Source organism: Amblyomma americanum, chromosome 1 (genome assembly GCF_052857255.1).
Source record: "Amblyomma americanum isolate KBUSLIRL-KWMA chromosome 1, ASM5285725v1, whole genome shotgun sequence".
Taxonomy (NCBI): Eukaryota; Metazoa; Arthropoda; class Arachnida; order Ixodida; family Ixodidae; genus Amblyomma; species Amblyomma americanum.
In genome coordinates this window covers 168953492-168967354 of record NC_135497.1, presented here as the reverse complement: position 1 = coordinate 168967354, position 13863 = coordinate 168953492, and the positions used below count along the sequence as shown (strand labels likewise).

The 13863-nt window shown below is 48.4% G+C and overlaps 1 protein-coding gene across 1 annotated transcript in view; it reads right to left on the bottom strand.

The window, feature by feature from the left end:
* The window catches only part of LOC144114169 (uncharacterized), a 191130-nt gene that overhangs the window by 23962 nt on the left and 153305 nt on the right, over positions 1 to 13863 (bottom strand). Inside the window, exons 3-8 of the mRNA XM_077647721.1 lie at positions 5180 to 5410; positions 4784 to 4993; positions 3974 to 4087; positions 3131 to 3347; positions 1950 to 2132; positions 1012 to 1156 (exon numbers count right to left, since the gene is read on the bottom strand). Of these exons, the coding sequence (XP_077503847.1) occupies positions 1012 to 1156; positions 1950 to 2132; positions 3131 to 3347; positions 3974 to 4087; positions 4784 to 4993; positions 5180 to 5410 (1100 nt within the window). The remainder of the gene's footprint in view (positions 1 to 1011; positions 1157 to 1949; positions 2133 to 3130; positions 3348 to 3973; positions 4088 to 4783; positions 4994 to 5179; positions 5411 to 13863) is intronic.

The window sequence follows — 13863 nt, the reverse complement described above, 5'->3', positions numbered from 1 at the left end:
TGCATCACAACAAAGAGCAGAGTTGGCGACGCTAGCGCAACGGGACGACACAGAGCTGAGCAGACGAGGCTCCGTACGTAGTGCGTGTAGCGACGTTCTGTCATCTGCTAGTGTCGTCCCATAGCGATGCAAAGGACCCTTATTTTTGAAACGTCTTTCCCGAGGACTTTGCTACTCTCCTCATGCAGTTGACGGCGCAACAGGTAGGCATTGTCATTAAAAAAGACGCGAACGTCGAAAAGACAAAATGCTAAGTGGAAAACGAAAACTGAAAATGAAAAACCGTGCTAAGGTCCGATTTCGTGCACTGCCAAAGGCTGACTTCCGGGACATGCCACCCAGCTTCCGGTGGCTTCACTTTCGGCCGCTCGATGCCGCATCCAGCGCCCCTAGTGGAGATCAGTGGTTTGTAAAGATATTGTGGAAAAGTGGTTCTTTCTTTCTTGAGAAAGAAATGGCTACCGTTTTACTAAAATTCAATATTAGGGCATTTCGTCGATGCCAGTATGTCAAAAGGCGGCACGCAGAAGACACCAATATCCTAACCCGAACGGTATGACTTGATTAGGTTTATTTCAAGGTGAAAAATTTTAAGAGACTACATTTTAGGCAGCCGCTTTACCTGGCCACATTTTCCTCGATGGGCCCACTATCCTATGGTTGAAAGAAAGGGTTTCGCGGCTTTGAAACAAACTCGGCACTGTTGTAAGGACAGACGTGAGGCGCACAAAGACGGGACAAGAAGGACGAGTCGAGCGCTAACTTTAACCTCGGAACCTACGCTACTCTTCCCCAATGGCGAACCGAAGTTCACTTGCTACCGATAAGAAAAGAAATTTGCGATGGAAAAATGCTTCCTTGCCAGTGAGCCTGTCAGAAGTTTCAAGCTCGACTTTACCAACACGGCGCAAGATGGTCCGTTTTTAGGTGAACTGGTGACAGGCGATTTTAAAGAGAGCTCGCAACAAAGGCTCAATCGTAGCCGACATGAACTGGAACGGCAAAACTCACCCATGCTTGCTGGGGGTTCGTTTTGAGGTCCCCTATCCACTGCGGGGGGAACCATCGGCTGCCGTCGGGCGATCTGCCATTCTGGCTCGGAAAGCTACAGCGGGCGCAGTAATGGCGCCCACACTTTCCGCAGTGGGTATATGTCCTGTAAGAAACACCACTCATGACATAGCTGGCACACGTATGTCATGCACACACTAGTCTGAACCACCAAGGGTGTCTCAGCTGAATACAGTTTCTGCGATACACAACGTGCTGCACTGACCGAATGCATATCTGTGAGTCACTCACAGAGAGACAGAGAGAAAAATATTTCGATAAAGAGGCAATAAAAATAAAGCAAGGATTAACTGTTCGGTTTGTTACCGTGATAAGATTTGCCGTATCGCTAGACCAGGATTCAGCAAAAAGGAAATGAATATTAACAGCGCTATGAAACGTATAAGGTACGAAGTCGAAGCCGGTCCGTACATGGAAGCTACTGGCGTTTTTCAGCCATTTTTTTTTGTTGCTGTTCTGAGGTCTTTAAGGCGAAGTGGAAACGTTTTGGATCACATGAGCCGTCGTCTTCATCGCTGTGTCACTATGGTTTTTCGCAAAGCAGTTGCGACCTTTCCAGATACTCATCAGCCAGCACTGAGCGGCTCTGTCAAAAGTTCTCAGACCAGAGCACGCGAGATGGGAATAGTGGTAAGTCTCTGTGGTGGATTAGTGCCCTATTGGGATCTTGAGACTTTTGGAAGCGGAGGGGACATCTATTTTCACTAGGCACTGCACTGCTGCCCAATCTCTGGACCCACCGACAACGCTGGTGTCGTGGGTAATGGACTGGAAACTTTGACAAAGACGGCACCTTCAGTGCGAGGACAAATGCAGAAAATAGGGCCTTTATGGTCTCACACGTTGTGTCACTGACACACTATCATCACTATACTCACCACACTGCGGGCGCACTGCCAGACACGGGCAGAGGGCTGCTGACTTGGTTGTCAGACGCCTCCTTGGAGCCCGGAGGAGGCTCTTGAATGTCACTAATGGTCAGCGACACAGTGTCTGCGCTCTCGGCATCACTGGAAGACACACTCGGCGCAGCCCCTCCCTGTGAAACACAGGAAGGCCACCTGCGCAACGCGCAATCCGGTGTCAACGTTTCGGATCGCGTCCAATTTTTGAAAATCCTTATATCTTACTTGACTTTATATTCAGCAAATATTTTCGCACTGAACTTGGTAAGCTTCAAGTTTTAACGATTTCATTTCACTCTGAGCTCAGCTACGCTTCTGTATTGTGCTCCTTGAAGAAACGCTAGAATTCAGCAAATCCTCGGAGAATACTGGTAATGACAGTATCTTTACGCTTAAAGAAATAATTGGTTTCGCCGGAAGCTTAATGCTAAGGAAGAAACAATTTATGAACAAAAAATAACGGGTAATCAGTTAGTCGAATAAAGAGGGAATAAAAAGGCGGAAAGGCAGAGGTGTAAACCGCAGCACAGTGACGCAGCGTTCTTGTCTGGGGCCACTCTTCTCGTAAAGTAGTTCTTTTTGCCGCCACACAGTGAAGCGCTGCTTAAAAAGAGAAAGACAGCGTATAATGAAGATTGAGCTAATACCACCTTACCTTCCGTCTTTTTTACCCACTGCCTTCTTCCGGCTTACTAAAGGTGTGCGTCTTCTCCAGGGTGATACATTAAATGACCTCGCTTCGTCATAGCCAAACGATTTTTTTTCCTCACGCAACCATACCACTGCGCAGTATTTTTTTCCCTGCTGTTTTGTTTTCTTACTTGTTTTTCGCGCACACCGAGCCAATCGCGTAACTGACTGGGGAGTTTGCACATGATGCTTATTTTGAAGGCTCACGCGGTCATTGACCTCCTGCGAAATAAGCAAATTCAGGAAGCGTGAGTTTAGCATCATTTGCTTCCTGGGACTTGACCTTTTTTTTTTTACTTACAACTTCTTTCTTTATTGCGGCGAGAGCTAACTTGAGGCGTCCTTGGATAAGGGAGAAAGCGCGTGATCAATATGAGGATGCAGAAAGCGCAAAAACGAGGGGAAAAATTGCGGCAAGCGGGAAAACACCCCAGGAGAAAGCCTTGCTTGACTGGGCAGCGCACCTGTAGTGGACCTTGCAGAAAGTCCTCGAGCGGAAGAAGTCGTCGGGCGTGGGAGCGTCGCCGGCGAAGCGCACTATCTCGAAGCAGGCATCGCAGGAGCCCACGTCCGAGCAGCCCGAGCTGAGCAGCGGCCTGCGAGACTCGCTGCTGCTGCACTGGCTCGACTCCTGGGCCCGGGATCGAGGCTGGAGCGACATCCGCGACGGGGTCTCCATGGCTGCACAGCGCGGACAGAGCGGGGAGCTCAGCGCAGCCGCGCGGCAGCGCAGCGTGGAGTGAAATCGACTCCGCTGGTGCAACGTGAAAGGGGGCTCACGCCTTGCTTTGAAAGAACTCGCGAGGCGGAAACGAAAGGTGGCCGAAACGCATCAAGTTACTGGCTGCAGCTTTCAGCGGCTTTCTTTCGGTTACCAATGTTCGAACGCGCTCTAGAGAGGTTAACGCGGATGAGTTGAAATTGATTTCAGAAACAGGGCTTAAATTGTAGTGGAAGTTGCAACCAAATACGTGCCAAGAGCAGAGAAAGGTTGGCTTTTCTTTCATGTTCCTTTTTTTTTTCAAGCAAGAAACGAACTTGTGCGAATGAACAACAGTGCTCGGTAGCTCGTAACAGGCGTCTCATGCTCTTTTTTTTTATGTTGCCCTAGCAACTCCGTGACATTCTGCGTGACATTGTTTCGCTTTTCCCCACAGCAGGGCCTGCGGTTCGCGCAAGCGCGAAATAAAAATAAGACAGTGAAGAAAAAAAGAACGACAAAAAAAAAACGCCCCGCGAACAAACAGCGCGACAGGAAATTTCCGCCCCCCCCCCCCCCTCCCCCTAACAGCATACATTCGGCCGACCTGAAGTCTTGCAAGGGAGCTTCCTGCGACTGGCCAGCTTCCCTCGGGACGCCGCTTCGAAGGCCTCGGCCAGCTCCTCGGCCTGGTTGGTGTGCAGCACGTGCAGCCCTTCGCCTGCGCACACGTCAAGGCACGCTCTGTCGCTGCTGCCACGTCACATTCTCGTCGCCATAATTTCATGAAGGCGCCGCAGACACGCAAAACTGAGCAGACGGCGAGTTGTCGAAGGCAGTTGGGATATGCCAATGGGATGTCCCTTGTTTTTTTTTTGTGTGTGTGAAATATGCTAGCAAGCATCGACAGCGGATGGGCGGTAGGCTTTTGTGCTATGATATGAGCATTCTCAGCGCCACATAAATATTGCAATATGTTTTCATCCTCCTCGAGCACCATTCTTGTCCTTCACTCCTGAGAGAGAGGCACCCATGCAGTAAAACTGGATTATGGAGAAGTTCATGATGCATGCTTGGTAAACAACGCGGAACGACAGGAAGTCAGAGACACAAAATGAGGCGACGCAGGCAGCTGCGAATTTATTGCAGAAAAAGCGGCTTTTAAACTTCAAAAGTGAACACGTGAAGAAGGAACGTTTCTCGGCTGCGTGCCTTTTTTTTTGTTTAAAAGCAGTTTTCCTCGTAATAAATGCTCAGTCGGGAGTCTGTAGTGTTGTGTCCTCCTGTTACTCTGGCCTACAATGCTTCTGCGCTTTTCATCAAACTCGACCGCACCGATTGTTTAAGGCCATCACACAAGCTGAAGAATCTGCCAGACATACTTCTGGGAAAGTCCAACTTCTATTTTTCGCCTCACCTTTGCCACACTTGGAGCCTCCCTCGAAGCAGAACTTCCCGTCGACCAAACCGAAGCGACGCAACTCCTTGAGAGGCCAGCTTCCCAGCAGCCGAGGCGGTAGGCCTGACGTCAGGCAGAACAGGTGGTCTTGCAAGTGCAGTCGCGCCGGGCCGCTGGCCAGCTTAGCGCGGCCCGGCGCGTGCCATATCTGCACCAGGAACTGTTGCACTGCGGGAAGCGACGACGCAAAGTCACTGGGCGCTCTCACCAGCACCGCATAAGCTCCCTTCCTCTCTCACTCTGTCTTTCCTCTTTACTCGGCTCTGCCTGGAGCCCCACACTGTAGACCCAACGCAGAAATGTATGTGGACGTTTACGCTATCCGCACTTGCGAATGAAGCGAGATGCCCTCACCTTCGGCAACATTGGCGCGTATCTTGACCTGCCACTGGATGAGCAGCTCTCTGGAGTCGAAGGCCAGCGCCAGCACCAGGTCTGGGCAGATGAGCGCCAGTGTGTGGCTCTCCTTGTCGAGCGTGAAGCCGGACTCCAGACCCAGGCAACCCGCCAGGGACAGCGACGCCTTGGTCGGGCCCTGCTTGCAGCGCTCCTTGCTGTCGCGGTACAGCTGCACGTGGATGCAGTCTGCGGGAAGATGAAACGCGCTCATCACACGCCGTACGGTGCCTCGAGCAGCGTCCTGCAACTTGGTCCGCATTCTGCGGTTTCATTCATAAGGCAAGGCTGCTGATAGCCTTTTTAAAAAGAAAGAAAAATTTTCCCCGGTTGCTGAACGGTCGCAGAGTGTTTCGATATTTCCGTGTACTTTGTTCCATTCTTCTGTGCGCTGCTTAAATGAAGACACGGATAAGGACGGGACGGTACCTAACCATGGGCCGTCCTGTCCAAAGCTGCGTCATTTTCCGCGTTCTTTAGCGCTGCTTTTATACGTCAATATGCATCAGCTAAACTTACTCCATTTTTGAATAAGATATAATGCACTCTTCCCAACGATTGCCGCTTCAGGAGCACGCCAATTTCCATATTTGTCAAACGCTAAGTTTTCCAATGACTAACTCGAACAAAATCAAGCAGCGTGGTATTACATTACACAGAAAGCGCAAGACTGGATGAAAATAGAAATAGTGTGTTCCAGCTAGAATTAAGACTGATGAGCTCTGGTAAATTTTTCAAACAAAATAATGATCAGACACCATGAGGCCTGGTACTCAGAAATTCTTGGCTGCGTGAGACAGGCCCGGTAGGAGAAATGTCGGCGTCAGGACAAGTTTAAAAGTAAAAGTCATTACTTTTACAGAGCTACAAGTACAAGATTCTTGTGCAAACACTGGAGTTTTTAGAGGTAGAATTTTACCGATATTTTCGGATTGGCTGATAACCTAAGTAAGAAAGGAAACAACATCATTTGTAAGTTTATTTCCACCTTCGCGACGGTACATGTAAGGCTATCTAAGCTTTTTCGTGGTCAAAAAGTACCACGAACAGAAAAAAAAAGAAAAATGACGGCGGCCTAACTCTGTTACGCCGAAAAGTCTAGCGATAGCTATTCTTGCTTCTACCATGATTTTGCTCTTTCTTATCTCGTGACTTAACTTGTTGCTTGCGGCTGCTATGTGTACGCGGTTAAAGTACTCAGTTTGCAAATTTTAGCCATTTATTACCTTTTGCTTCTTGATTCGCACCAATTCTGGCAAACACCGTTTTGTAGTCTGTGAAGTAGTTGGTTATGGCTTGCAGTTCGACTATGGTTATCTTTGCAGGGATCACTCTCAAGGCAAAAATTGGACGTCACCATCGTATCGAGCACGTTCAAATTAGGCTGAACATCGACTTCAGTCCAAATTGAAGAAGGTCAAATTTCGGGGGTGGGGTGCGCCAAATTTGGAGGTCACCATCGTTTTGGGCATATTCGAATGAGGTTGGAGATCGATTTTGATCCAAATCCGAGGTGGAATTTTGGAGGTATGCCAAATTTGGAGATACCATCGCATTGGCCACAGTCAAAGTATTCTTCGGCATCTGGCATCTGACTTAAGGCTGTTGCTATGAAATCGCTAAGTCCGAGGATCACTTCAATGTCAGAACTACATACCGACTGAAACTCGAGTTTCTGCATTGAATAGAGCTATCGTTCTAAGACGTCAGAATGCCCGCCTTTTTCCGAGACGAAGGAGTGAGGCTCGTTGTCTTATCTTTGCCTTAATGTTATAGTCGCATCAAAGGGTTGCCCAAGGTCTTATTTTCTCTTTCGTCACACTTGGCAAGCGAACGAAATTGCAAGCATTCCACGCATATAATTTGTTCGAGAATGATCACGATTTTTAATGTGCATGTCGCTATCGCCGCTACCAAGCAACCTTTCGTCTGTGCGAAGTTCGCTCGAGAAACAATATCCTTGCAAATATTTGCCTATTCGTTATCATATCCAGGCAATCATGTTAACATGCACTGCAACCTCTCATATAACCCTATCTTACACACATTAAACGAATGTGCGCGCAAAATGGTCTCAGCATTGTTCATACTGCCAGTAGAATAACGCAGTTATCGATTTTCACTTCGTTCATTGTTGTTTCCATCCAAAGCGTACGCAATAAAGGTAATTGCTTATATTAATGCACGCGCAAGATGTGTACGTTTGAGCTGTCTTGACCTTGTAATGCACAGGCTATGAAAATGTTAGATGAAAGCTATGAACGTCCAGCATTTCGTTCTTACCGGTGCGCGCGTTACAGAAATGTAAAGGAGTGTTATAAAAGTATTTATAAAGAATATTAGATTCACGTATGTTTTAAATTAGACAATTAGGGTCAATTTCTAGGCACCTACGAAATACAAAGCTGCGTACACAGACAGACACAGGCATATGTAACAACAAAATTCAAGATAATTCTAAATGCATACATGCCTATCAGCACCTTTAAGGCAAGAAGTACATAGCACACGGGCACGGGACGCAACGTTACCAGGAATTCCAGACAGAATCTAGCCGGTGCCGCTACGGCTAGCGGCATACCATGTTCTGTTCTGCAGTCAATCATTCATTCTCTTTTTTTCTTGCGTCACAGATGATGTCAACATGCTATTTTTTAATGCTAAAGCCATGCACCTTGCGGTAGTAGCCAAGGTAACTATACAATCGCTTGCCCTGCATTCCTAGTAATGAGGCACGGTCGTTCGTGTCTTAAAAGCGCTAATAAATATGCATGCATGCAATCAATGAACTCCAGCTAACCCAAATTTCAACCCCTATTAAATCCCTACACCACTCACTGGTGCGGCAGAATCCATGTGCGAAGTCGTGCTCAGCTGCACGACGTGCATATCCGCTGAACCATCGCGCCGGCTACCAGTCGCCTTTCTACGCGCAAAACAACCAGTGCCTATGCGCGAAATATCAAAATCATCGCTGTCAGATAATTCACTAAAGACCGGCATAACACGAAACGCAAAGAAATATGTTGCCAACACGTTCTTGCTTTATACGTATCGTGATGACGAAGACTGTTCACTGAGGAAGCAGCTATGGGCGCCTACGCGCAAATCATTCCTCAGCTTTCCTCAGCCATTGCGTTAACACGGCGCCGCATGCTAGCGCAGCATACGGCGATTGTTATTCTTTCATGCTGCAATCTGCACCGCATACACGTGTCCAACATTCGTGGACAAAAATTTTGAAAGTTGAAAACTAAGATATTGGCATCAAAATATTTGTAGGTAATGATCCAGTCTTCCAATGTGTAGAAAAATATTTGTTTTATAGTGTTTCCACTGCTCGCACACAGCATTTAAGGCTGCCGTTGAAAACCAATGGGGAACGCTTTTGAAGATAGCAAAAAGGTTAATAGCAAAAAAATTCAAGCCTGCCGATGGTAAACCTGCGGATATATTGATTGTTACAGTAAAAGCTTACAATATATGAAGAAATTGTGCTCATTAACTTTTTCCCGTTCAAGAACGCTTTGGTCCAGAATTATTGGGTATGAGCAACTGAATCAACGTTTGAATGTTCCGGTGTTTCGTCCGTATGTGACGCCTCGGGGTCATACAGTGAAAAAAAATGAAAAGGAAAGTAAAGGCGCAGTTACTGTCTCACTTCTAGGTGGACACCTCAACCTCGCAGTGGAGGTGATAAAAGTAGAGAAGAGGGTGGAGTTTTAATGCGCCAGCATTAGTAGGGTCAATATGGGCAAAACCTGGCGTCGTTGGCGTTTTAAGGCTCGGTGTAAGAGACCGAAAAGCGCAATACTGCCACTGAAAAGTAAAATTGATGGTTACTGGGCGCCTAATTTTACCTAATTGAACAAAATACCGACAACTTAACTGACAAATCGAAACATTAATTGTCACGTGTGCGAGTGAATTCAGTTCGTCAACACAAATTGGTCCCACAATCGGAGTCTCAGTGCTAGTATACCCCTCCGCATAAATCGCATGGATCATCTGTCACTTTTTAAACAACAACAACAAACACGGTGACAACTAAAACAACAGCAACAGCAGTCCTGCAGGACTGTTCTTATGTTAGTAAAACTGTCTGGATCAGAATCTGTACGCATCGTATACGGATACGGATTCTGTTAACCGTTAATCGTGCGCACCGGTTAACCGTATATGTTAACAGTGCGCACCAGTTAACCGTCTTTGTTAACCGCACGCACCTGTTAACAGTGTCTGTTAACCATGCCCACTTGTTAATCGCTAACCGAACGCACCTGTTTACCGTATTTGTTAACCGCATTCGCCTGTCAACCGCATCTGTTAACCGTACGCACAGAAGATAATGTATTGCATTCTGTTTTATTGCATTTTATTGTATCGACGTGGCGGCCGTGAAAGAAGTGAAGACACCTAAAATTGTGCCATTCAGATGAACACGCAGCGATGACAACACACGATAACCGCGGTGGTGAAAACAGCCCGGGCAGCTGCTAGTCTAGGACGCATTGCCGAGGAGCGCTCGTTAGTAACGCGCACCGAAAAGTTCCTAACGCCCGCATGAAAAATCATATTTTAACCACAGGGAAACGTACAGCAACAGAAAACAAAACGGTATTTCGAGCCGTCCTTGTGTGCTTACACGAGGGACCACGTAATAAATTACCGCTAACGATGCGCAAATACGTTCAATGCTTCGAGGGATATTTTTAGGATTGCTTCCTCTTTCAGTAGCCAGAGCATTCGCAATCTCGGCTTCTCTGCACGGCCGCGTGGCGCGCACAGCACAGCAGTGGCGCGCACGGGCACGGCCCTGGACCAGCTCGCCCCTAGTAGCCACCGGCCAACGGGCACATGGACCCAGGTCGCCAAAGCAAAGGTGCAGGGAGGCTCGCCCATGCACTCGCAGCGGATCCAGGACTCCGGCGTCGCGTGGTGCGCGTGAAATATGTTTGGCAAAGTTTCGGCGGCCGGCGAAGCGCCCCCTCGGGGGCGGCAGCAGCGGTGCCGGCGCTGAGCGCCCCGGCTCGTTAAACATTCAAGCGCAATTACGGGCCTCGCGCTGGTGAATCAAGACCGCGCATTTTAATCCAGACTTGTGCTCCTTTGCCGCCTTCTTGCACGGCCGGAATTCATTATGAACCAGTTATGCTCGTTAAATTAACAACGCAGCGGCGTCGTGCTAGAGCCCGGCGCTGTCGGCGGAGGCGTATCCTGACTCAACAAATGCCGGGAGGGGCCCCGCTGTTCGCGAGCCGCGCGCAGGCTGCGCGAGCCGCTCCACAACAGGTTTTTAGACGCGCCATTTTTTTTCTTCCTTTCTTAACTTCTTCCATCCTCCTTCCGGTACTTTAGCTGCACGCGTCGCAGCGGCAGCAGCTCGACAACGGCTTCCAAGAACATTACTGTTTTTGGGAAGGATGAATAAAGTAGGACAAGAGACGGAAGAGAGCGGAGGGCTGTCGCGAGGGGCAGTTCATTAGCGGAATATGCGCTCTCGCGCGACACGAACAGACGATGCGAGAAAGATGCTTGTTCGCCATTTTTCTTTGTTGTTGTTGTCGTTATTGTTGTCGTTATTCTTGAACGCTCTGTGAGACCATCAAAAACTGCGAGTAAAGCTATAACTTGCCGTCTTGCAAAGAGGCAGATATGTAGCGAAGTTTCTTGAGTGACCGACAATAACTCTCGGCCTAGGATCAAAAATAAAAATCCGAGGCCTCCAGGAGTGCAAAGACAGAAATCAGTTCGAAGGCAGGAAAGGAAGAGAGATTTTTTTTAGTCGCCAGCTCCTGTGCAGAAGTGTATAAGTCGGGAGGCATAGGCTCCTTGAGAAACCTGAGGCTGCAATTACAGACAGCAGGCAACATCAGCGCCGTTACTTGAATTCTTCTCATGTGGCGTTAATGTTGCTAGGGGATGTTAAATTGCCTTGGGCGCTGAGGGAAAATTACATTTTTCCACATGTCGTAACTGGTATTACGATGGTCCTCGACAATGTGATAATTACAACGAAACGTGCAATTGTAATAGTTAAAATGTTAATTAGTGCATTTCAGTAATTTAACCATTTCATTGGCGTGCATCATCCGTTTTAGAGCGTCCATTACCGCCATCAATGTCACGAAGGAATAATTTTATATCAAAAAGCTGATTTTTTAAATTACTTAAAGTATTCCCGCGCACATCCTACGTTTGTAGTTTTCTCCGGCCACAGGGTAATGGACTTTGTTGCGTTTAACTTTGTTAAGGGGTTTAAGGACATCGGTTAAAACAAAGGGGGTAAAGGGCGCCACGTATTTTCACAGGAATGTTGCACAAAGTCAAGACTAGGAACTGTTAGCTGAAGGGAGTTTATTAGTTTTTTACTCCTGCAGGCAGTGGACGTTTTAGGGGTCGCCGGAATTAAAAATGATGCACCTACTTGCGAGCTTTCTGAAAGCATTACTATGTCGTAGAATTCCATCCGAGTACTGAAAGATAGGCTCGCAATTCAAACAGCCCGAGGGATGACGTTCTGACCCGCACGGTAGGCGGCGCCCCGTTGCCATGACGCGTCAAAATTCTCGTGGTCTCCGTCGCTGCCAAAGCGCGCCAGCCAGCAGGGGCCATCTCGCACTTCTGCATTCTGTGCGTTTAAATTGAAACGGCACCTTCTCGATTGCGTTTGTATTGCATTGCGGTTGCATTGTCAGTGGTATGAGAGAGAGTGAAAAGAACTTTATTAAATAGCGACATATCAAGAGCTCAAGATATCCTGGCCGTCCAGTTGTTCCGACGCTTTCCAGGCACTCCATGTAGAAGGGGGAGGAAGTTCGGAGGGCTACTGGGCACTGAAAGAGACAGTGCTCCAGATTGGCGTGAGGTGAGGGGCAGTTGAGTCGGGAGGAGTCAGACCGCATGCGAAAGAGGTGCAGGCGAGCTGGGGTAAAAGGGCGCTGATGCGATACTTGCTGAGAATATAGGTCTGGGCGACTGTGAGTTGAAGGCGTGGTTTGGAGAGTGTCTGAAAGGAGGCACGGAACTGTGTGTAGAAGCGCGGTGGATGGTACATTGCTCCATTTCGCACCAAGTATTCAAAACAAAGAAAGCATAGCCACTGCAGAAAGCTTAGCATGACTGTTTTATATCCACTGCCGGTGAAGCGAAAAAAAGCAGAGGCTTCCAAAGCGTAGCCTCCAAAATATCTAAATTTCGCCGGAGTCATTTGCACGAATTCGATTGTTGTTCAACGAAATTTTCGGCAATTAAAAACGCTCATTATTATATTGAAAAATTTACCTCGCACAAGCGCTTTCTTTATTGCTTGTGACGCTTCTGTTTTAACTTGCCTCTTTCTTTTTTTAAACCGGGTCTCGTGACCGGCACCTTAGCACTGCTGCACCCGGCGAAGCGAACACCGTCCATCAGCGCTAATGCCCAGGCGCCTCCCTTTCTATGCATGAATATAGCTCGAGAAATACGGTCCACGAAAGCATCTTTTCCTCGTTAGGTAATTCGAGAAGCCTCCACCTTGCTGCTTGCCAAAGCGCCACAGAGGAGCTTCGCAAGCATTCGCTTATGCGCTTGTCTTTGCCGGAGGCGGCCGATTGGAGCATTTCGGGCCTCCGTGCCCCCACGCTCAGCATGCAGCGAGGCCTTCCCAAGGACCGCGCAATCAGGAGCCAATTTGCTCCCTGCTCACCTGGAGCGCCTGTAGTGCAAATCTAATTAGGCGTCAGAATAGGGAAAGTCCTGCGGCCGATGTCCGCGACGACGCTGGGAAGCGCAGCGCAGCGGAAAATTGGCTAATTTAACCAAGAAGCGCGGGACGCCAGCCTGCACGCAACGACGCAGGGGAACCGGGCAGGGCGGCGGGGTCCCGCCGAGCGAACCTGTCGCTGCTTCGGCGCCATCGGTAAAGCGCTGGTTGCGAACACAATCACGGTTGCATGTTACGCAAGCGTATTCCGTTCAATGCGCGCAATTAAAGCGCTTTCCCTGCCCAAGCGCCGGCGACAAAGGATTTTACAGGTGAGAGTTAATCTAGGTGGCCCCCTTTCGGCGCTGCGTACACAGTAAGAAACATGCGCGTGTTCGTATTCGGCGCTGGCGCGAGTTGAGACGCACAGAGCAAGAAAATCGCTGGACTGAATGCCGATGTAAGGGAACAGCGGTGCTATACTGGGTGCTCCCGCGCCGCTTGCCACTAATACTTAAAAATAAGCATTTTGAGATATAAACGTGGCTCTGGTAATAGAAGTGTTGGCGAACGTCAAGAAACAACGCAATCATATTAACTAGTGTGCTCGTTAACCGAAATCTGATAATTAACTAGTGAACTATTATAGTTCGGTACTTAGATGCAATTAGAGATTTGTAGCCGGCTGTTAGCAATAGTCATATCAGATTCTAGAATTGCGAAAGCGCGATTTCTCTCGGCTATGTGCCTGAACAAATTTTGGCCACCTGGCGGGTCGTTAGAAAAAACGTGGTCCTTGGCGCGCGCACAGCGATGCCCATCGGCACATGTCACTGCGTACGGCCCGCGCCGCGTGACTTTCTCTCTCCCTCCCGCTCTGTGGCGCTCGCTGCTGCTCTTTGCTTGGAGCGTGGTCGGATCACTTCCATGAAATGTACTTCGTTCAATGGATAACTTT